Source organism: Ceratotherium simum, chromosome 6 (assembly GCF_057802395.1).
Source record: "Ceratotherium simum simum isolate JZ-2026a chromosome 6, ASM5780239v1, whole genome shotgun sequence".
NCBI classification, from domain to species: Eukaryota; Metazoa; Chordata; class Mammalia; order Perissodactyla; family Rhinocerotidae; genus Ceratotherium; species Ceratotherium simum.
The window spans coordinates 82,512,234-82,536,288 of NC_141905.1; the positions used below are offsets into that span (position 1 = coordinate 82,512,234).

A 24,055-nucleotide genomic window follows, 5' to 3' on the forward strand; every position below is an offset into this window, starting at 1 on the left:
TAGAGGCCCATCATAACGTGGGAATGCGTGTTTTCACCCCTGAATCCTGTCTGTTTCCCTCGGGGCTTGTGAGTGGGCTGCAGGCTCAGGACACCCTTGGGGAAGCAGTAGGGGTGGTTGGCATGGTCATAAGGAAGGGTACCTCTCACTGGCTGTCATTTGGATTTTCCATCAGTCAGTCATTCAGCAAACATTTATCTGGGGGCTGCTGTGTGCCAAGCCCTGTGTGAAGCACTAGGAATGCTGAGGAGAATAGCATCCCATTCCTGACCTCATGGAGCACAAAGGTTTGGGGGAGAGAGAGTAAACAAATATATAAATGGGGTGATTGGAGCTGCTGGTTAGTGTTAAGAAGAAAGAAAAACATGGATAGAGAGGGGTGGGGGCAGCGTCACAGAGGATGGTGGGAGAAGGGGCATCGGACAAACCCGCCACCTTTCCCCAGTTGCTTTCATTGCTAGGGAGTTGCGTTCAGATCTCCTCCACCCCAGGGTGGGGCAGAGTGCCTGAGCCGTCCCCGAACCTCCTCTCTAGCTTCTTTATCTGGCTCAGTGGTTCTTTAGGCCTGACCAGGGTCTGAGAGGGCAGGGGCCTGCGCTGTGCCTGTTCCTCCCTCTGCTCTGCCCACATTCCTTTGCCATCTCCGTGTCCCTCCTGCAGGATTCCAGTTGGACCCTGGGAAGCCTTGTCTAAGACCCCACCTGGGACGAGACCTTTCTGTCCTCTGGCCCCCGCTCGGTTTGTAGGGTAGCTCTGGTGCCCATGCTGCCTGTTCCTGACTCCACAGAAGTCCCAGGATCCGTGTTGGGGTCCAGTAGGAATTAGCCCACAGCCTGGATCTCGGATACAGGAGGAAGAACAGGAAGCACTTCACCTTTCTGAGACTTGGTGTCCTCACTTGTAAAGCGGGACAAAAGTATGTTCCTGCTGGGTTGAGGTGGAGTTGCATTTTTAGTTAGGTCTCACTTATTTGTGCAAATGGAGGTTGATTTCATGCCGTAGTTCTGAGTGTCTGGGTCTGATCTAGGTGTTACCTCTGGACATGGGGCGAAATCTGTATGCCCAAAGTTGAAGCCCATACCTCCCATATATGTGTATTTATTTATAAATAATAAATGATAGATTATGCATTTAACACTCTTTTTATGTAATACTTATAAAAAATATAAAGCTGGAAAGGATGGGTGACAAGTAAGGATATCTTCCTGTGTCTTCAGAGTCCACTGACGGGGACGTGTTGGGGACCTGTTACAACAGTGCTGGTGATGATTAGCCTGCCCAGGTAATTTTACCAGGGTTTCCTGGACCTCCTGACTTGCAGCCTGGTGTCTTTCCCACGACCCCATACTGCAGCTCTGTGCAGATGTCAAATGTGACTGCTCCCTTGCTGTGACTGGGATTTGTCCAGGGAGGGCCTTGTGCCTGAGCCGGGGCCTGTGTGGGCCTGTATGGCCCACCCGCCTCTGCAAACTCCTCTTGTCCCGCAGGCCCCTTGCTGGGCACAGCTGCGCTGGCCTCCTCTCCCGGCAGCCCAACCACAGCGCTGACTGTCGCCAAGTCTGCCCTTCCCTCTGCTGGTCATTCTTCCTTTGCCTAATTGCACGGCCGGCGCCTTCTTTCCCTTCAGGTCTCAGCTCCTGAGCTGTCTCCCTAGGGAGGCCTTCCCTGCACTCCCACCCACCCTGGCCGCCCTCTGTCTCTTCACTCGTTTACCTGCTTCATAGCACCTCTCTTTTCTCAATCACAAACTCCCCTTCCTTTGGCGTAGATTCGCACTCCACCTGCCACACTGTGGGCCCCAGGGGAGCAGGAGCCTGCCTGTGGTCCCGGTGGCAGTTCCGTGCCTTATCCCAGCCAGGCACTTAGTAGGTGCTCAATCACTGTTTGTAGAAGGGGTCGGTGTTATTTCATTTGGAGCCTCTGTGCTTCTGCCTTGTGGCTTTGCATTCCGAGAACCGGCCCCAGTGCAGCCAGGACAGCGGTCTCCTGTGAGCTCAAGCGGGAAGACGGTCTCCTGTGAGCTCAGGCGGGAAGACGGTCTCCTGTGAGCTCAGGCAGGAAGACGGTCTCCTGTGAGCTCAGGCAGGAAGACGGTCTCCTGTGAGCTCAGGCAGGAAGACGGTCTCCTGTGAGCTCAGGCGGGAAGACGGCAGCGCTGCTGACGCTTGGCAGCATCTCAGGTTCACGTCTGTTAGCTCTGGGTTTGCGTGCGATCCTCTGTCTACCTGATGACTCTGTCTGGCAAGCCTTTCTTCAGTGACAGCCATGAGAAGACACGCCTCTGCTTGGTCCCTCAGCCTTTGTACTTTTTGGGAAATATGGATCCAGAGTTAATAAGGCATACGTAGCTCAGATGCAGAGTGGAAGTACTAATTGTTGTGGAAAGGTACAGGGAAATTGCTACGGATGTTCGGAGATGACCCCTATCGGGCTGAGCAGGATGGTGTGGTGGAGGGGAGGTGTCAAGAGTGTGGATCTCAGAGGGTGGGAGAGTCAGCACTTGTGGAGAGGTGGCATGTCCCAGGAGGAGGGAGCGGGGACGTGTCCCAGGAGGAGGGAGCGGGGACGTGTCCCAGGAGGAGGGAGCGGGGACGGTGTCCCAGGAGGAGGGAGCGGGGATGGTGTCCCAGGAGGAGGGAGTGGGGACCTGTCCCAGGAGGAGGGAGCTTGGACGTGTCCCAGGAGGAACGTTGGGGAGTCTCAGGTGTGCCAAGCTCAGTGAGGATGAAAAGGAGAGTTGTGGGGCACGGTCGGGTCCCCTGAAAAGGATCTGCTCAGCTCAGAATCCCAGCTCAGAAATCCCAGCCTAAACATACCTGGGGTCAGTTGAGGCCCACCTCAGGCCCCCGCGGTGACCTGGGCTGCTCTGGGACAGTACCCACAGCCCTTGGAGAAGCATCCATCTAGCTTCCTCCCCTGGAGACCCCACGCTCTGCCTGTTGACAGCACCTCTGCCTGTCATTTCCACTTTCAGACTGAAGCGGTCCAGGCTGAAGGTGAGGTTCTGCACCAACGAGTCACAGAAGTCCCTGGAATACCTAGTGGGGTTGCTTCGGGGACTGGGCTTTGACATCTCCGAGGGAGACGTGACCGCCCCGGCCCCAGCCACCTGCCTGATCTTGAAGGAGCGAGGCCTGCGGCCACACCTGCTCATCTCTGATGGTAGGCCTGCTGCGGCCCTGGGACCTCATGGGGGTGAAGGCACCCCCTTTCTTGGGTGGGGCTAGGGGAGGGCATCCACTGTCACCTGGGCCAAGCCACTGGGAAGGACACAGAGGTAACACTTGGCTCCTGTGGGATGGAAACTTTTGGGGCTTCCTGCTGGCGACCTGGCCCATCCATCCCTTGGCCTCATACCAGAAGGTCTCATATCAGAGGGTCCTCAGAGGCAGGTTCCAGATGGCTCCTCGGAGGAAAACCCTGAGCTGGCTTTCTTTAATCCAGGATGGACTACGGGGGCAGGGAATTATCAAGGGGGCAAAATTCTTCTGTGTGTGTGTGGCAGGGAGGGGAGAGACAGAGATGCAGAATGAAAAGCCAGATTGAGGTCCATAAGGTTTCTAATGTCTGGCAGCCATAGCCTTGAAGTATATTTGTTTTTTTTTTTTTTTTTTTAAAGATTTTATTTATTTTATTTTTCCCAAAGCCCCAGTGGATAGTTGTGTGTCGTAGCTGCACATCCTTCTAGTTGTTGTATGTGGGACTCGGCCTCAGGATGAACGGAGAAGTGGTGCCTCGATGCGCACCCGGGATCCGAACCCGGGCCACCAGCATCGCAGCGCGCGCACTTAACCACCAAGCCACAGGGCCGGCCCTTGAAGTATATTTGTGAAAACCAGCCCCATTCTCTGCTGAATGGAACAAGTTTATATCCTGATAAAGTCTGAAAACTCCTCGGTGGGGAGTTTTTCTAGAATGAAGCAGAAGGAGCAATATTCTCTGGTGCCTTCTGAATATTTAAAAAGAAGAGACATAAGCAGTGTTTCAGAATTCAGGACACTTTCCTCTCCTTGCACTGAGCCCTCTTCCTTCCTTCATCTACACTTGATATTTTTATTTACAGACCACCAGCAGAGACAAGCATGCTTGTCTGTCTCGAAGCAGGAGTGGGGCTCCCTGAGGTGGAGGGTGCTCGGTGAAGGGCCAGAGTGTCACATCCACAGCTCTGGTGCCAGTTGAGGGCAACATGCCTGGCCTTAAGAAATCTTGTTTCTCAAAATCTTTCCTCTTTAATATTTATTGATTGATCTATTGATCATGTGTGCACGCTCGGGGAAGATCAGCCCTTAGCTAACATCCATGCCAATCCTCCTCTTTTTACTGAGGAAGACTGGCCCTGAGCTAACATCCATGCTGATCTTCCTCCACTTTATATGGGACGCCACAACAGCATGGCCTGACAAGCAGTGTGTTGGTGCGCACCCGGGATCCGAACCCGGGCCGCCAGCAGCAGAGCGTGCGCACTTAACAACTACGCCACAGGGCCGGCCCCCCAAATCTTTCCTCTTGATTTAGGATCCCTCCCTGCCAGTGTCGTTAGAACAGGTCCTCAAAGAAAGAGCAAGACTTAAGAAAGAAAATCCCCCTCCCCGGGGCAAAGGGAGGGGTGAGGGAGGAATGGGCAGAGATGAGAGGAAAATTCAGCATTTGCCTTGAAGGGTGGCATTAATCACTGAGTCCCCATAAGCAGATCTTAGAGCTTCAGAGGACCTCCCTCAGCTGGAATCCTGTGTCTGTGGTTTCCACAGACGTACTTGTGTTTTCAGGCTTTGAATCTTTTTTCAAGTTTTGTTGTTGATGAATTTATTCCCTCCAAAATTTTATTATGAGAATTTTCAAACATACAGCAAAACTGAAAGAATTTTACCTGGCCTATTTGAATACCCATCACCTTATTTTTATCAAATGACATTTTACTATATTTTCTTCATTATATATCTCTCCATCTCTCCATCCATCTATCTGTTTTATCTTTTGTTTTTTGGTGAGGAAGAGTAACCCTGAACTAACATCTGTTGCCAATCCTCCTCCTTTTTGCTGAGGAAGATTGGCCCTGGGCTAATATGCGTGCCCATCTTTCTCTACTTTATATGGGACACCACCACAGTGATCCGAACCTGGAGCATGTGAACTTAACCACTACACCACCGGGCCAGCCTCCATCTTATCTTTTTGATGCATTTCAAAATAAATTGCAGACATTGGTACACTTCTCCTAAACACTTCAGCACATCATCAGCTAGAGTTCAATATCTGTTTAGTTTTTTCTTTTGATGTAAAATTTACGTACAATGAAATACACAAATCTCAAGCGTACTTTCGCTGACTTTTGACAGATGCACACATCTGTGTAACCCGAACCCCTGTCAAGACCTAGAACATTACCATCACCCCAGAATTTCCCTCATGCTCTTCCCAGTTGGTCCCCATCTCCAGCCCCCTTAGAAGCAGCCACTATTTGGATTTTTTCCATTATAAATAAGATTGCCTTGTCTGGAATTTCATATGAATAGGATCATACAGCATCTGGTTGTGTTGGGGGTCCCAAGACTACCCTCAGGCTTGATGACTTGCAAGAGGGCCTCACAGGACTCAGAGAAGCGGTCCTACTCACAGTTCCGGCTTATCATAGTGAAAGAAGACAGATTCAACTCAGCTAAGGGACGAGACGCCTGGGCAAACGCCAGGAGACGCCAGGCACCCCTCCACTTGTCCCCTCCAGTGGAGTTGCGCTGGGACGCACTTACTTCTCCCAGCAGTGATGGGTGACAGCATATGTGACGTGTTGTCTCCCAGAGGAGCTCCCTGGAGCCTTGTGTCCAGGGTTTTTATTAAGGGTCAGTCCAGTTGGCGTGCAGTGCCTCTGTGACTGACCTTCACTACTCAGTCTTCAGCCCCCCAGATCTCAAACTGACACAGCATGGCCCAGGGCCCCAGGCATACAAAGCCCTCCTTCCAGGCAGGATATTCCAAGGGCTCAGAGGTGATCTCCCAGGAGCTGGTGGAGGGCCCGACCTGAAGACAGCCTTTGCTTGGAATGTGCAGGGCATGAGTAGCCCAGGCCTGCTGAGTTCACCCTTTCTTCACTATAGTCGTGTGTGTCAGGCGTCTTTCACCCAGCATGCTGTTTTGAGACTCATCTATGTGATTGCATGCATCAGTAGGGTCTTCCTGTTTTTGCAGAGTGGTATTCCATTGGGTGAACATTGTTTATCCATCCCCCTGTTGATGGACACCTGGGTAGTTTTGGGTTTTAAGCTATTAGAAATAAACCTGCTGTGAACATTCCTGTACAATTCTTTTGGGTAAATACCTAGGAATGGAATTTCTGGGTCATAGCGTAGGTGTATGTTCAGTTTAGTAAGAAACTGCCAGCCCTTTTTCCGGAGGGACTGTCTCATTTTACATTCCTGCCAGCTGTTGTGGCTGCTCCACGCCCTCACCAGCACTTGGTGTTTTCAGTCTTTTTAATTCTTGTCATTCTGGTGGGTGTTAAGTAGTATCTCGTTGTGGTTGCTATAATTTTTTTAATCCAGAAAGGTCAACATCTAATACCAAGATAGATGAGAATATGTGTCTTCCTCGGAACTGAAGACATAAGGCCAATGACTCGATTTATCCTTGCATCTTCCCCTATTTTAATTTGAAATGGGGGTGGGACAGAGAGGAGGAGGAGGAAGAGACTTTCCCAAGGGGGCTTGTGAACGAGGCTGGTGGGGATGAGATTCAGCTCCTCCTTTTCAGGATGTCCGTGTGTCCCTGCTGTCCCATCTCCAGTGGGGATTGGCTGAAATGTGTCGATGGTTCTTCGAGTTTGGGGCCAGCAGTACAACTCTATAAAGGTTGCAAGCAGCCGCATTTCGTCCTACGTCTAGGAATGTGTGTCTTCCAGGCAGATTTCCCTTCTTGGTTGCAAAGCTATGGGTTTCCTGCCATTGGTGGTATTAAAGTAAGGGAGCTCCTGGGATGATGCTGGTTTTAGGGTGGGGTCTCCAGGGCTGGGCCCATCTGTCTCCTAATGAGCTCTCTGACTGTGGGGAGCTGGATTCCTTCATCGGTAAAATGGGAATGACACCCCTTCCCTGCCTACCTGCCATGGCAGCTGTGAGGATCATAAAGAGAGCATCTGAGAAAGGGACAGCAGACGTGGCAGACAGAAGGTGTCTCTGGTAGGAGATGGGAGGCAGGCCACGTCACCCTGGGGCTTTATCCCCCTTTCTCTCCCTCTTTCTTTCCAGGAATCCGCTCAGAATTTGATCAAATCGACACGACCAACCCAAACTGTGTGGTCATGGCAGATGCAGGAGAAGGCTTTTCTTATCAAAACATGAATAAGGCCTTCCAGGTGCTCATGGAGCTGGAGAATCCTGTGCTCATATCACTGGGAAAAGGGTAAGTCGGCTCCAGGGTGAGGCATTTTTGGCTGCTTTGGGCAATGCTCCGTGCGTCTCTGACTTACAGAATCAGGAGACGATGCAGAAAAGTGGGCGTGGGGTAGGCACAGGATGACTTCCTTTCCTTCCCTCCCTTCTTGCTTTTTCTTATCATTTCCTCCTTCCTTTTCTTTTAATAACTTTTGAGGAAATTAGAATCCTCTGTCTTCAGGAGCTGGTTGGTCAAGCTTCCATATGGGCCCTTGGCTGGGAGAGGCTAGAGCAGGGAGGGTCATTGCAGGTGGAGACCCCATGGAGATCTCAGAGGGCAAGTGCTGACTGTCCCCCAAGTTTAGGAGCATTTGCAGAGAGTACAGTACAAGGTGTGAAGGACTGTGCCAAGGGGGTGCCTAAGTAGAGAAAAATAGGCTCGAGAGCGTGTGGGATGCTCTGGTCTGGACCCCACATCTCTGGCATATTGAGATATAGGGAGGGGAAGTAAGCCATGAGCCCCCAGCCAGTAAGTGCAGGCAGGGCCAGGAGTGCCACCCAGAGCCTGTGCTCATCACCTCTAGGCTCCATTCGAGAGCAGATATTTGGCCCACACAAGATCTTAAATTTTTTTGAGCCCGTGTTTAAAAAATGGGAGATTTTACATAAAATATACAGATTTCTGGATTCTTTTGAAAAATCAGAAGATCTGACAGTGCTGGGCCCCACATTCCCAAGCACACAGCAGCTTAGCTGGAGCCACTGCCTCCGTTAGTTCCAGTTCACCACAGACCCACCGCTTCTGTCGTCCCCTCTCCGAGCTTCAGAGTCACTTGCTATTATCTTGTGCTGTGTGTATTTTTCTCACAGTAGAGAAATATTTCTTCATGGCTATGTCTCTGTCAAAATAGGGAAATGAAAGAGATTTCAAGGAAGAAGAGAGAGGATATATTTCTTTTAGGAACTAAAAATATTCTAGTATGTTTATCATACAAATAAAATGTGTCCTGTATTAGTCAACATTCTCCAGAGAAACAGAACCAACAGGATGTGGAGAGAGAGAGAGATATATATATTATAAAGAGAAATTGATTGTGGACACTAGGTAAGCCCAAAATCTGCAGGATGGGCTGGCAGGCTAGAGACTCAGGGAAGAGTTGCAGTCTGAGTCCAAAGGCTGTCTGCTGGCAGAGTCCTTCTTTTTTTTTTTTTTTTAAAGTAACTTTTTTTTTTTTTAATTTTATTTATTTATTTATTTTTCCCCCAAAGCCCCAGTAGATAGTTGTATGTCATAGTTGCACATCCTTCTAGTTGCTGTATGTGGGACGCAGCCTCAGCATGGCCGGAGAAGTGGTGACGTCAGTGCGCGCCTGGGATCAAACCTGGGCCGCCAGCAGTGGAGCGCGCGCACGTAACCGCTAAGCCACAGGTCCGGCCCTGGCAGATTCCTTCTTGCTCAGGGAAGTCAGACTTTGTTCTATTCAGACCTGCAACTGATTGGATGAGGCCCACCATGTTACAGAGGGCAATCTACTTTACTCAAAGTCCACTGATTTAAATGCTAATCTCATCCAAGAAACACCTTCACAGAAAGTCCAGAATAATGTTTGACCAAATATCTGGGCACCGTGTCCCAGCCAACTTGTCACGTAAAATTAACCATCACAGTCCCATTCTAACCTTACAACCTCCTGCATTTTACGTCACTGCAAAACGCAAAACCTGGCCTGCCTCACTGATTTACGGTCCAGGCTTGGTCCTGTAGGCACCCCCTACAGTTGCTAACCCCTCACTGGAGAACAAGGTAATTAAGAAGCTCTGTTATAGCACGTTTGTGTTAAAACTTTTTTCTTTACAATTGTCTCTAATTATCGAAAGTTATTATTCCAGATTATGGTTAGTAGTCAAAATAAATACATTGTTGAAAAAGAAAAAAATACAGCATCAGTTGCCTTCAGCTTTGTAATTCTGCAACATATTCAGTAACAGGCCAGGGTTTGTTTTACAAATAAGTGATTAGTGAGGTCTCTAGCTGATGGGGGTTCTGACTTGGGCTGTGGGTCAGGTGCTCAAAAACCAGAGAAAGGAACCGATGGCTTTTGGGCCTAGGTCACAGCTTCTCGGGACAGCCTAAGGACCCATGAAGGGCTGCTGTCACGTCAGAGTGGGTCGCCCATGGTGAGGGGCTGTCCTCCACCAGAGCAGGGCTGAGTGGTGCCCCCGAGGAGGCAGGATGGCGGAGGCACTGGGGCAGAATGTCCTCCTCCTGGAAATGGAGTGATTTACATTTGGCATCTGTTTGGACTGAGAGTGGGAATTGCCTTTGTAATTTCTTCTGTCATGCCGCCATCAGAAAATTAAGCTGTTTACGTGACAGACTATGGAAGGTTAATGGCTCTTGTGGGAAAGGTCAAGTGGTCATTTTGAAGGGAGGCTGTGCTGAATAATCGGAAGGGCAGGAGAATAAAGCATAAAATCTTTCTGACTGCTTCTCCCTGGCTTTTTCCTGTCTTTCCGGCGTCCACAATTTCTTCTTTGTGGCTGCAGCACTCAGGTTCTCGCCGGGCCTGCTAGTGCTTTGATTATGCCAGTAAGCAAAGATAAATGTATCAAAGCTCTTGCGTTTCGGGAATAACATGGGCCTTTAGAATAAAAAAAATTGACTTAGGTCCTTGTATTTACTGTTTCTCTAAAAATGTTTTCATATGGCCTTCAAGATGCCTTTGTGTTTTCCTGAATGAATAAGAAATAAAGAAAAATTCTGGGCACTATAAAAACAAGCCCAGATTCAGTTAAAAAAGAAATCTTAAAATTTCTCATTTTGATTTATGGAAGTCAGTTTTTTCTTTAGACTCTAAAAATAAGTGTAACAGAGACACGGTTTTGATTGTGTATTTTAAGCTGCACGTTCAGTTTTTTCCTCCCATAGGACTAAATTTAAACTTAAGAAAGTCCGGGTTTCTGTCACTGTGGAAGAAGGCCTTGGGAGCTATGAGGCGAGCAGAAGTTGTGCGGCGTGGTGTCCTCAGGAGGGTTTTCCAAAGGCGAGGTGCCGGCCCCGGGGGCTGAGACAGGGCTGGGCCAGAGGCCCCCAGGCTCGCTGCTCCAGACAGGGCCGTGCCTGCTGCAGCAGGGTGGCGTTGTTTTATAATTTTCTCTTTGGCTTCTGGGTAAGCCTCTCCTACGCGGGCCGCGTTCTTTCCTCACCTCTGCCCTCCGCCCTGGCTCCCTTCGACATGTCCCGGCCTTAGGAGGCCTCCCTGGTCCCCCTCCCTCCAGTCTGGGCTCCCACTGTCCCCTTCTTCCCCGCCCGTGGCAGTCATCACGCGGAGGGCGAGGGCACGAGGGGGTGGCTCTCTGAGCGCCTGACCGAGGCGTTTGCACAGAGCAGCGTCTGGCCCACGGGGTCCCCAGGCCCAGACACTTCCACTCCCCTCCCTTGGGCTTCAGGTCTCAGCTTCAATGTTTCCCTCTTTGGGAGCCCCCTGTCCCCAGGGTGTCCAGCCCTACTCCAGCAGAGTGCGCAGAGCACAGGGTCCCTCATCCTGGCTTGTGTCCTGCCCTTTAGATTTGTTGGTGGACTCTCTGCTTCCCCACCAGACCGGGAGTCCCTGGGGGGTAGCCTGAGTCTGGGAGAGTCGCCGAGTCCTGCAGGGGGGTGTGGGGCAGCTGCGTCCTGAATGTCTGGGGGACTGAGTCGACGGACACCAACTGCAGTGCCAACGAGTACAGGCCCTAGCACCCAGCGTCTCCCTCTTCCTCTCGACCAAACTTTGCTTTACTTCATCGTTCACCGTTTCCTTGCAACTCTGGACCCAGCTAAGGAAATGGTCATACCAAAGTAGTTCATGGTAGAAATGGGAAAAATAAAGGGAAACACTGTTTTGAGGCTGAATAATGCAGAATATGTGTCTAGATTCTGGATTTAAGACAAATGCAATTAGGGACGTCCAAGCTTGTATTTTAGGGTCACCCTTTAAAAGGGGAGCATTTGCAGGTCCCGGCTCTATAAGCAGGTGGCAGTTCTCTCTGGCCACCAGGCACCTTCCTGCATGTGTGCAGTGTCCCAGCTGGTCCACATCCTTGTGGGGTGCCCCTAGAGCCCAGAGCCTCGGACCCTGATGGAGAGGCCTCGGGTTCGCTTGAAGACCAGCGAGTCCTGTCACTGCTGGACAGGAGATGCCCCACAGTTTCAACAGATGGGCTCCAGGCCCCAAATCCACCTGACAGGAGTGAGTGGCAGGGGACCAGTCCTTGCCAAGGCCAGGGGTTTGGCTACAGCCCTGCAGCCCAGCCGATGTCCAGCTCGGAAGCTCCTGAGGCGGGCAGTGGATAACGCAGGGCGGGAGAGCACTTGTCCCCTATGAGCGCTGGGTGAAGCTGGTGGGCACTGCAGGCTCCTGGCCTCCGAGGCCTCAGGTGGGGCAGAGAGGGACAGGTGGAGTTCCTGGGCGGAGCTGGAGGAAGAGCACAGCCCTGAGCAGCTCCTGGGAGCTCAGTTCAAACATTTTAAATAGGCACAGACCAGGTGTCACCCCCAAGATGGGAAAGACCTGTGCTCATTCTTTCTTCCCCGGCTCGTGTCTTATTGCCTACATCTCAGTCTGGGTGAACAGTTATTTATAGTAATAATCTCTAATATTTTTTGAGCAATTTATACATGCTAAGCGTCATGTTAAGAGTTTTGCATGCATTATTTTGTTCAAACCTCACAACAATCAACAATAAATCCACTGTTTTTTTTTTTTGTTTTTTTTTTTTTTTGCCCATTTTACAGATTAGGAAACTGAGGCCCAGATGGCTTAAGCAACCCAAAGCCCACAGTTAAAAAGAAGTGGAGAGAGGATTGGAAGCCTGAAGCCGGCATGCTTCACTGTTCTTCCCTTAGGTTCTTTGCATGCATGTCGTTTAATACCTCCCTATTCAAAGGGCCCGGGAGAGGGCTAACTGATGTGATGGGTCTCAACACATCTAGATAGTCCTGGGTTTCCACTAAGCCTGTCTTCAGAGCAACACGGATTAAACTACCTTCTCCCCTCTTTAGAGTCTTGCTCAGAGAGACCCAGGCTTGGTTCACCAGGTGTCCCGAGAGGTCTGCATGTGGCCTGGGGTGGGCCAGGCAGTGGTGGCTGGGGCTCGGCACAGTGCTCACAAGAGTCTTCAGAAAGGCATGCTCCTGGGAGCCGAGCTGTCTCGGTCTTTAGTGAGATGGGGAAGAAATAGTTGTCTTCTCGTAAAAGCATCTGGTGCCCACAGAACCTGGCAGCTCTCCTGACCTCTGGCTAATAGGAGATGTGGCAGGGTGCTGCGGAACTAATGGAGTTTTCTTCTTCAGACAGCAATTAGGGGTTAATTATTAGCAGTTAGAGGTTTGCCACATGCTCTGTGGGCCGGCTCTCCTTTCCTAGAACACAGGTCACTTGTCTCTCTGTGCGTTAGCAACTGGACCCATCTGCCCCTGGGGTCCCCTGTTAATCATCACAGCAGGGTCCCCACAAGGCTGGCAGCAGGGGGCCATTCCGCCTGAGAGCTGTGGCCCACTGTCTCTGTCTCCCGGGCCTGGCGGCCCACCGCTAGGCTCTGTTGTGCTGACCTCCATTGGTCATTCTCAGCATGGCGTCTGGACTGACCTTCCTCCGTGACGTGGCTCTCTTGAGCTGGCAGAACCAAGTCAGAACAGCTTCTCTTGGCATCTCCCAGACACCAGGCTCAGCTCACCTTGTCCATTTCTGCTCTTTTCTAGACGCTACTACAAGGAGACTTCTGGCCTGATGCTGGACATTGGTGCCTACGTGAAGGCTCTTGAGGTACCTGCCCTGGGTCTCTCTGAGCCCTCTTCAGATCTCAGGGCCATCTGGGATGTTCCTGGTCTTTCTGGAGAAGGGGGTGTACTCAACATCTGAATTGCCTTTTATGTTTTCAGAGTAGGCCCTCTCATTTGGGGCTTCAGGCCGAGCGTGCCCTCTCCTCTAGAGTGTGGCCCCTCAGCTGCCCTGTGGTCACTCTGCTCCCCTGTTGCTTCCACCCACCCCCCATACCCCGCGCTGCCTGTCATTGACCCGCTGGCCCTCCCAGCATGCTCTCTGCCGCTTTCCTCTCGGACTCCTGGCTTCTGTATCTGTGTGGACCACCCTCCTCATTCCTCACCTGGTCGTCTGCAGCACCTTGAGCTTGACGTGTCCTGACTGGGCTCCTCCCGACTCCCTTCCCTGGTTTCCAAGGCCAGGCCAGATGGGGCTCCCCAGTGTCTGCTCTGACCCATGCCCCGTCAGCTGCCCCAGCCGGCTTCCTGCCCCAGGTCGGCTCATGTCGCCTCTGCATTGACCCCAGCCTGCCTGCACTCAGCGGGGAGGGTGGACAGACTGGCAGATGGAGCCCTGGACCTTTTCCCCTGGAGGGCCTGTGACAGAGCTGGGAGTGGCGGGGGGAGAAGCGGGGGGAGAGGCAAGAGTGCCGATGAGAGCATGGTCAGGGTGGCCCATGTGAAACTTTGTGGCTTGGCCAGCCATGGGCCAACTCAACTGGGGTTGGGCATTGAAGCAGATGGCAGGGCGCTTGGTGGGGGTCCCTGAGCATCCTGGGCAGCCGCAGGTGGAATCGTGATCTCTTGCCTACAAGACATGTCTCTCAGCCCCTGTGTCCTGCCCCCTGGAGGCCCCTGGCCCCGGGCGCATGTTTGGGGTGTCTTCCCTTGATTCCCCAGAGGGAGGCCTTCACTTCAGGTCGGTTATCCACCTGGTGCTTCGTCCCAAACCCATGCTGTGTCCTTCTCTCCTCCCAGTATGCCTGTGGTATTGAAGCCGAAGTGGTGGGGAAACCTTCTCCTGAGTTTTTCAAGTCTGCCCTGCGAGAGATGGGAGTGGAAGCCCACCAGGTAGGAAGGGTGCGCGTGGAGGCAGCTGTGTTGGGGGAGGCCCAGAGCACCCACGCTGCGGCAGCCCTGGGCCAGAGACTGGTTTGAGGGCTCAGACAGTCTGTGGAGGTTGGCCAGGCAGCCAAGTGTGGACCCCCCATGAGAGCTGATTTGACTGGAAAAGGGGAAGAAGACAGCACAGGAGGCCCACTGAACGTTTTAACCTGTTAAATTAGTTTCAGTGTAAGAGCAAGACACAGAAATGCCTGTGGCTTTTCCTAAGCGACTTCTGCTTCTTCTCTGGAAGGATAAGAATTGACAGGTCCTATCAGTGTGTTAAAAATATTTCACTGGAAAGACAGTATAATAGCAAAATTAAAACACTATGTAAGAAATAATAAAATCACACATCTTGCCACCTTTACATGATGACTATTTGTGAGACAGATTGCCTTCCAAACATATGTCTTAAAAGGGAAAATGAAGTGGTTATGATTTTAGCATCTACAGTGCCCACCCCCCTTCCCAGTTAGTATGGAGCTAACTGGGTGGTTTCCTGAGAGCACTGTTGAAGCAATGGACATGTGTCTGCAGCCAGCCCAAGGCTGTCCTGGTGTCTGTTTTGGACATTGCACCAGGGGACGGTGTAAGCATCGTGGGGTGAGGCTGGTGCCCCAGGATCACCATGGTGCTGCCTTACTGTTGGACGCCCAGTTCCTGCATGTGTTCCAGCCTAATGCTTAGAAAAAGAAGGCTGGCAGCCATGGAAATCTAGAACCTCTGTGCCCACACTTCCCCTAAGATTCACAGAAGTCAGAAGGCACGGGGTCTTGGGGGTGCCCGGAAAACACCCAGGAAATGCCCTGTGAGGCTAGTAGAGAAGGAGAAGCTTGTTTTTCGAATGAATGAAGACTGCAGGAATAAACAACCTGGGTTTTCAGGACTTTGTTTCTTAGGGCCAAATTTGTTTTTTTATTGTGACAAATTGGAAACACACAAAAGTAGAGAGAATGGTACAGTGATTCCCTCTATATAGCCATCACCCAGATTCAGCAATTAAAAGATTTTGTCAAATTCTCTTCTTTTCTCCCTTTTCTTTCTTTTTAAAAATTGACTTATTTTTTGCCGTCATATTTTCAAGCAAATCTCAGACTTACTGTGATTGTATCCTCTCATACTGTAGTATGCCTTTCAGAAAAAGATGGTCATTTTTGACATCAGCATAGTACCTTCAGACACCGAACACCTGTCAACAAGGACGTGAAAAGATGCTCAGCGAACGCTGTCAGTCATTAGGGAAATGCAGATTAAAACCCCAGCGAGGTACCACTTCACACCCCCCAGGATGGCCGTGATAATAAAATAGAACAGTAGAAAATAGCAAGTGTTCGCAAGGATGTGGAGAAATTGGAACCCTCTTAGAGGAATGCTGGTAGGAACGTACAGTGGAGCAGCCACTGTGGAAAGCAGTTTGGTGGCTCCTCAGTAAGTTAAACTTAAAATTACCATGTGATTTCGCAATTCCGCTCCTAGGTTTATATCCAAAAGAATTGAAAATAGGTGTTCAAACAAAAACTTACACATGAATATTCATAGCACTATTCACAGTAGCCAAAAGGTGGAAACAGTGCACATGTCCATCAGCGAATGGACAAACAAAATGTAGTTTATTCACACAGTGAAGTGTCTCAGCCATAAAAAGAATGAAGTACTGGTAAATGTTACAGCATGGGTGAACCTTGAAAATATTATGGTAGGTGAAAGAAGCCAGTCACAAAAGGCCACATTTTATATATTACATGATATTTATGTGAAGTGTCCAGAATAGGTAAATCTGCAGAGACATAAAATGGATTAATGGTGGCTAGGGGCTGGTGGGGGAATGGGGAGTGACTGCTTAATGGGTACGAGGTCTCCTTATGGGTTGATAAAAATGTCTGGAACTAGATGGTGGTGATGGTGCACAACATTGTGAATACTTAGTGCCACTGATTTGTGCACTGTAAAATAGTTACTTTGGTAAATTTTATGTTATGTGTATTTTATCACAATGAAAAAACCCCTACCTAATGAAATCAACAGCAATTCCTTAGTATTATCTAATGCCAATCCGTATTTAAATTCTCTGGCTGTCTCAGAAATGTTCTTTTACGTTGATTTGTTTGATCAAATAGACAAGGTCCATACCTTGCATGTGGTTGTTCTGCCTCTTAAACCTCTCTTTTTACCTTTTGTTATGGAACGTTTCAAATATGTCCCCAAGTAGAGCAAGTAGCGTCATGAACCCCCAGGGCCCATCACTTCGATAATTATCAACTAATAACCACTTTTAAAAATTGTTTTTAACTGTTCATTTTGAAGTAATTTCACACTTACAAAAAAGTTGCAAAAATAGTACAAAGATTTCCCATATGCCCTTAAACCAGCTTCCCCAAATGCTAACATCTTACGTAACAATCAGAACAATTATAAAATCAGGAAATTGGCGTTGATACAAGATATTAACTGACCTGGAGACCTTCTGCAGACGTCACCAGCCATCCAACCAGGATCTTTTTTGGGGACACGTTGCATTCAGCATCGTGTCCCCTGGTGTCCTTTGCTCTGGGGAAGTTCCTCAGTCTTTCTTTGTCTCTCATGACCGTGGCGTTTTTGAAGAGTACTGGCCACTTATTTTGTAGAATGTTCTTCAATTTGGTTTTTTCTTGATATTTCCTCATAATTGAATTCAAGTTATGCAATTTTAGCAGGAATCTTTTAGAAACGACGCTGTGCATCCTGTCAGGAGGCACGTGATGACACTTGGCCCCGTCGGTGATGTTCACTTTTATCCGGGCGGAGGTGGTGTCTGCCGGGATTCTCCACTGTGGAGTTACTGTTTGTCCCTTTGTACCTAATAAGTCTCTTGTGGGAAAGGACTTTGACACTGTGTAAATGTCCTCTTTCCTATCGTTTTTTCCCCTCCTAATTTTAGCATCCATTGATCATTCTTACCTGAAACAGTTATTACTGTGGTCTTTGCCAAATGGCAATTTTCTATTTCCATCGTTCCTTCCATATTTATTAATTGGAATTTACTGTAAGAAAGAGCTTTCCTTTTTCTCCCATTTACTGGTTTATTTATTCACTTCAACATGGACTCAAGGATGTTTGTTTTATTCTACGAGTTACAATCCATTCTCGTTGTTTATTTTGTTGCTCAAATCATCCCATATTTGACCATTGGGACCCCCTTCAAGATTAATAGCCACTTGTTTAATCTATACCCCCGCCCACTCCTTTCTCCTAGATATTTTTAATCAAATCCCAGAAATCGTATCACTTCGTCTGTAAATATTTCTGTGTATCTAAAAGATAGAAATTATTTTTAAAAACATAGATAATGCCATTGTCGCATCTAAATAATACTAACAATAATTCCTTAATGTCATCAAATATCCGGTCATTGTTCACATTTCCCTGATTGTCTTATAATTGTTTTCCGTTTCTTACAGTTTGTTTGAATCAGGATCCAAATGAGGTCCTTGCATCGTGATTGGTCAGTGTGATTCCATCTCCCTTTTGTTTTTCCTTGCAACATTTTGCACAAGAAGCTGGCTTGTATGTCCTGTAGAGCTTCCCACGGCGTGGATTTTGTTGATTGCACCTCAGTGGTGTCCTTTCGCATGCTCCTCTGTCCTCTCTGCTTCCTGTGTGTTGGTAGTTAGATCTAGAAGCTTGGTCAGAGTCCAGTTCGATTTTTTGATGACTACTTTGTAGGTGGTGGTGTGTCCTCCATTAGGAGGCACAGAATGTCCAGTTGTCTCCTTTTGCAGTGTTAAAGCTATTGATGATCAGTACCTAAGTCCATTAATTCGCTGAGGGCTGCAAAATTGTGATATTTGAATTCTAGCATTCCTTCATTTTTCTCTGGATTACTTCTAGTAGGAAAACTGCTCACCAACTCTTTGTTACCCTGAGGTACAGTTTATATAGGAAACTCCAGGTAAATGCCTGTTTCTTTCCCAATATTTATTAGATTTCAAAATAATGAGTTGATTCTCTAGCACTCTCCCAAGTGACGAAGGAGATTTAAAACTACATATATCATTATAAATAAATAGACTTAAGCATATTTGATATGTTTCAATCCCCTGCAGTTCTTATCTTATTCACGTTCAAGTATTTGATCCCTGACCTGTGGGAACCTCTTCAAGGCGGCATCTGAGTCCTTTTGACCTGACCCCAGTGGTCTCCAAAGTTCTTTAATTCCTGTTATGACAAGATGTTCCACACCTGCCTGCACATTTCATTTCCTAAGCCTGGAATCCAGCGTCCTTCCAAGGAGCCATACTTACCTTTAGTGGGAAATAGTATTTAGAAACCATAATCGGGACAGTCACAGTTCTCATTGCTCCTGGGTTGGTTGTCATTTCTAAGCCTTTTCAGTCAACAAGGCTCAGAAAAATATATGTCTTTAAAGGTGAAATACATCATGAGTTCATACTGAGACTTCTGATTCAGATTCAGGCCTGTGGGTTTCTACTTAATCTCATCAGTCTTTTTTTTTTTTTTTGTGAGGAAGATCGGCCCTGAGCTAACATCTGCCAATCCTCCTCTTTTTCTTTCTTTCCTTTTTTTTTTTTTTTTTTTTGCTGAGGAAAACTGGCCCTGGGCTAACATCCATGCCCATCTTCCTCTACTTTATATGGGACGCTGCCACGGCACGGCGTGACAAGCGGTGAGTCGACGCGCACCCGGGATCCGAACCGGTGAACCCTGGGCCACCGCAGCGGAACGTGCGCGCTTAACCGCTTGTACCACCGGGCCGGCCCCCCTTAATCTCATCAGTCTTATATTTGTATTTCCTTTGTCCCTGTCAAAAATCCTCTCAAGAGGGCCAATGTAATAATCATTTGCTTTGGCCCATAATACACACACGAGTCTTGAATCTCAAAAACATGCCATGTGAAAGAAGCCAGACACAGGAGAATGTGTGCCACCCCCAGTCTACCAGCGCCACCAGGACTGTACAATGCTGTGATTGCTGTACCCATGGCCTGAGCTGTGATGATCGCTGTGATGACTGATGACTGGATATGGGAAGACTGATTACCAGTGCTGTTTAAGATTTCTTTTTTTGACAGTTCTTTTTTTGCTTAGAGCATATACCTCTAGAGATTTACAGCCAAAATACTGTATTTTATTTTATTTATTTTTTTTGTGAGGAAGATCGGCCCTGAGCTAACATCCATGCTAATCCTCCTCTTTTTGCTGAGGAAGACCGGCTCTGAGCTAACATCTATTGCCAATCCTCCTCCTTTTTTTTTTTCTCCCCAAAGCCCCAGTAGATAGTTGTATGTCATAGTTGCACATCCTTCTAGTTGCTATATGTGGGACACAGCCTCAGCATGGCCGGAGAAGCGGTGCGTCAGTGCGCCCGAGATCCGAACCCGGGCCGCTAGTAGTGGAGCCCGCGCACTTAACCGCTAAGCCACGGGGCCGGCCCTGTATCTTAAAGCTGCTAGGAATAGTTCCTTTCTGGGCGATATGCCACCAACAGAACCTCTTTGAATTCACTTTACTTCTCATTTTTAGGGAGTTGGTTTTTCACCATTTAGATTTGTTTTATAGGTATGTAAAATATTTATGTGGTTCCAAAATCAAATCCACAAACCAAGGTATATTCAAGGAAGTCTCCTCTGTCCTCTTCCTTCTGTGCTCTCCCACCCGTCTCATAGGTAGCCGTTTTTATGTATATCGTGGCTGATCTTTCCATTTTTTAAATATAAACGACTATGTATATATTTGTATCCTACTCATAGGATAATTTGAGAGAGAATAAATTCTTAAGATAACTTGTTATAGAGTGGGAGAAAGGCTAATGTAATGTGAGTTGAGAAACCAGTGTGAGAATTACATAAGCAGGCCGGCCCATGACTTAGCGGTTAAGTGCGCGTGCTCCACTACTGGCGGCCCAGGTTTGGATCCCGGGCGTGCACTGACGCACCGCTTCTCCGGCCATGCTGAGGCCGCGTCCCACATACAGCAGCTAGAAGGATGTGCAACTATGACATACAACTATCTACTGGGGCTTTGGGGAAAAAAAAGAAAAAGGAGGAGGATTGGCAATAGATGTTAGCTCAGAGCCAGTTCCTCAGCAAAAAGAGGAGGATTAGCATGGATGTTAGCTCAGGGCTGATCTTCCTCACACACACACACACAAAAAAGAATTACATAAGCAGTATGATAACCATCTCAAACAGCAAAAACAGTCAGCTGCCACTGCCGAGAAAGTGAGACTAGAGGAACTGAACATCAAGACGGTATCATTGGTTGTATTTGGGTAGTTCAGCCTTGAGTGATTCGCCCCCCCGCCTCCCTTTTTCCTGTTGGGTATTTTCCAGCTATTTTCACAGTCGGCATCTTTTACATTCTGAATGAGAAACTGCCCTCCCCACACCCCAAAGAGGAGCCCAGGCCCTTATGGGGATGAGGTTAATCCTGGCTTCTCATTTGGTGGCTGCAGGGTCTGGGGGGGATTAGGTCTTTGGATTCCTGGCGGTCTTCACGTGTGCTGAGGTTGTAGTCCCTGCACTGTTCTGTTCATCGCAGCATCTGTGGCCCTGGGTGGCTAAGGAATGGTTTTCTCTGTGGCTCCAGGCACACGTCGCAAAGCTGAATCTTCTTTACCTCCCACATGGTCATTATCTGTCGCCCTGACATGTCATTTTCGTCTCTGCCCTTGACAGACAGCTGAGCAGCAATTGCATGTTCTAAATACCCCCGCCCCACTGTTTTTCTAAAATGTTCGTTGATATTATTTGAGCCTCAGGATGTGTAGACATTTTAAAGCAGTGTGTCGAAATAAGGCCATTTCAAATGAACTGTGTCTTATGCACAAGGTAGTAATTCTCTGTTCCTGCTGCTTCCTTTTTTTTTTAATGAAAAATGCCGGTGAGGAGCTATCTTGCTGCTGAAGAGCCAGGCTGTGGCAAACCTTAAATTTTTCAAGCTGATTTAATCAATAAAGTTATCACCAGTCATTTCCCTTGATAACCGCTTCTTCCCAGACCCAGACTTGCTTCTTGCTGCTGAGTTTTCAGCCTGCACTCGAAATGGATATAACTCCCCAAATCCAATTTTCATTTTAACCTTTCCTCCATCGCCTAGGAATAACGGATTGCAGTATTACTCTAATAGATCAGAAATTCAAACCTCTCAGAGGTAACCAGGCCCTTTCTAGGATCCAGTAATAAGGCAAAGAGTAACATACCTTAAAGGTTACTTCTAGAAATACCTGATTCTCATGGTGTAAGGCTTCTGACTTAGTGGGTGGTTTTATAGCTTCAGACTAAAGCCCAAACGATGTGAAGGTTTTGGCAGTTTTCCACAATTGTAAGAAGTTCCATCAGTTGCAAATTGTGCAGGTTTAATGGAAATTGCAACTGTTCAAGCCAGAGTGCTTAATTAGCACAGGAGCAAATATGGGGCAGCCGGGAGGCCAGGGCGCCCGTTTCACAGATGAGGAGCTGGGGCTAGGAGAGGAAGGAGTTGGCATAATTTCAGCACTGTGTGCTGGGCACACCTGGGAACTGTCAGTGACCCATTTATTCATGAAATACTCCAATGCCCTGTCATGGGTACTTGCATTTCCATCTTAAGGTTAGGGCGGGATTTCTCGACCTTGGCGCTATTGACATTTTGGGGCCAGATCTTTCTTTGTGGTGGGGGGCTGTCCTGTGCATTATAGGATGTGTAGCAGCACCCGCCTCCCCCTGTTGTGAAACCACAAATGTCTCCAGACATGGCCAAATGTCCCCCAGGGAGCACCCCAGTGGAGAGCCCCAGCACTGGGGAAGAGTCACAGAAAAGTATAGTGTTGAACCCGAGGTTACTCTGCTGATGCGGAGTGAGGCCGGGACCCAGTCCCCTCCAGGTCTCTGCTGTACCCCAGTTCTCAAGGAGAGGCCAGTGGAATTTTTAGGTTTGGTAAATGAAGTTTGAAAAGGCATATTTAGTAGTACAATATCCTTTTCTATTTTGAAAAATATTAAAATATATATTGTTGGCAGAATACAAACTATAGAAAATAAAGTTAGACAAGATCTTGGGTGGTGAGGGTATGCACCCTCAGGACGGCCAATCAAAAATGGGGCGAGGTTTGTAGGTTTATCCAAAGAGGACATAAAACATGGACTGTGCCCCATCACTTCACTCCCTGGTTCTAAGGGCATTAATTCTAGCTACTGGGCAATGGGGCCAGTCTGTTCCTCTGGTGGGGAGGCCTGTGGGTGGGGAGTGAATGTCCACATGGGGCCACTTGGGGCCACTCATTTCTCTCGTGGCCTCCTCCCCTCAAGTGTGTCCATGGAAGGCCCATGCCCTGCCCTTTGTTGGCTGAGCCCCTTCCCTGGCCCGGGCCCCGCCCCCCAGCTGTGTGCCCTGTCTTTGGGTGTCAGTGCAGGGACGACTTGAGGCTCCCGGGGAGAGAGGGCCAGGAGTGGCTACCCGACTCCTGCAGCCCTGGTTTGGACTTGAAGCTCTGCCTCCAGACGCGGGGCTGGCACACAGCAGCGGGTCTGGAACTGCGGGAGCTTCAGGAAATTCCAGCTCCACGTTGTCTTCGTGTTACGTCTCGATCATAAGGTATCTTTAAAACCTCATGTCTTAGTTTTTTCTAATACATTTTCTTCCCTAGAGCTTATTGGGTAGATTTTATTTTCTTCTTCTCAAAACACAAGTATGTTTGTATCTGGTTATGTAGTAACTCATGTTCATTAAAGGAGATAGGAAAAATTCAGAAAGTACGGGAAAAAAAACCAAAACCATTCATGGTTCCATTAACTGGAAAAACACAAATCATGTTTAACCTTTTCAATTTTTTTGTGTCATATTATATATACATTTTTAACACAAAATTGGGATAATCCTGTATCCTCTGTTTGAAACTTGATGTTTTCCCCTTAATATTCTGTTGAGAGTAATTTATTTTGTGCTTATTTAAGCACTTTTAAGTAATTTTCATGACTATGTAGTGTCCCATCATGTGGCCTACCATAATATTCTTTACCAGTGCATGTAAATTACTTCCAATTTCCCTCTCGTACACAACCCTGGTGAACACCCTTGTGTGTGCATCCTTCTGGACATTCCTGATTATTAGCTTAGCGATCCTAGTGGGGTGGTTGTGAGGCCTTGATGCCCAGTGTTTGCTTCCATTTCAGAAAGGAGGCATCAGTTCACCTTCCTTGCCAGCTGCATATGCAAGTGCTCATTTCCCTACATCCTTGCCAACACCCTTGTTTCTTACCTTTTATAAAATAGTGGTCTTCGAGTTTTGCTGTGTTGGTATTGTTCCTTACGAATGTGTCAGACCACAGGGGAAGTTACTTAGCGATGAGCACCTCAAGGTGTCTGCGGGCCTGGGTTTCTCTGAGCCGCAGGCTGCAGGTCTAGTGCTAGGAGTCATCTCGAGGTCTCTCAGTGGGTGTGTGCTCCTGGGGGCTGAGATACAGGCTGAGCCCGATGCTTCTCACCTCCAGCCCTGCTGTTTGCTGCCCTGTGAGAGGGAGAAGTCCTTCTCCTGGCAGAGTCCCGGGATAACTAGAAAATTTGTGAAACGTGGGCTTTCTTGGGAAAGCTCTTTGGCACTGGAAGTTTGCACTCCCAAACATCACCACCTGTCACAATGGGTTCTTCCACTGCACCTAGGATGGCAAAGAGGAGACCATGGCAGGCAGGCAGATATTTAAGAAGGATGAATGAATCTGCTTTTTGAACCCAAACCAGAAAAGCTGCCTAAAGGGCTGTGGTGCCCCTCCAGCTCTCTGATCTCTGTGTTCTGTGGGAGTCGGAC

At 48.5% G+C, this 24,055-nt stretch overlaps 1 protein-coding gene across 9 annotated transcripts in view; it reads left to right on the top strand.

Annotated features, from left to right (window-relative positions):
- LHPP (phospholysine phosphohistidine inorganic pyrophosphate phosphatase) overlaps positions 1–24,055 on the top strand; it is a 149,219-nt gene that overhangs the window by 23,910 nt on the left and 101,254 nt on the right. For 8 of the 9 annotated variants that reach the window (XR_015552528.1, XM_087432803.1, XM_087432807.1 and 5 more), the window contains exons 2-5: positions 2,975–3,162; positions 7,239–7,392; positions 13,108–13,171; positions 14,146–14,238. Coding sequence is in view for 8 of the 9 variants with exons in the window: in XM_087432803.1 (XP_087288929.1) it covers positions 2,975–3,162; positions 7,239–7,392; positions 13,108–13,171; positions 14,146–14,238 (499 nt within the window). In the remaining variant the exon portion in view is untranslated. Of the gene's footprint in view, positions 1–1,217; positions 1,283–2,974; positions 3,163–7,238; positions 7,393–13,107; positions 13,172–14,145; positions 14,239–24,055 lie in introns of all 9 variants that reach the window. The other variant, XM_087432805.1, reaches the window with a different exon arrangement.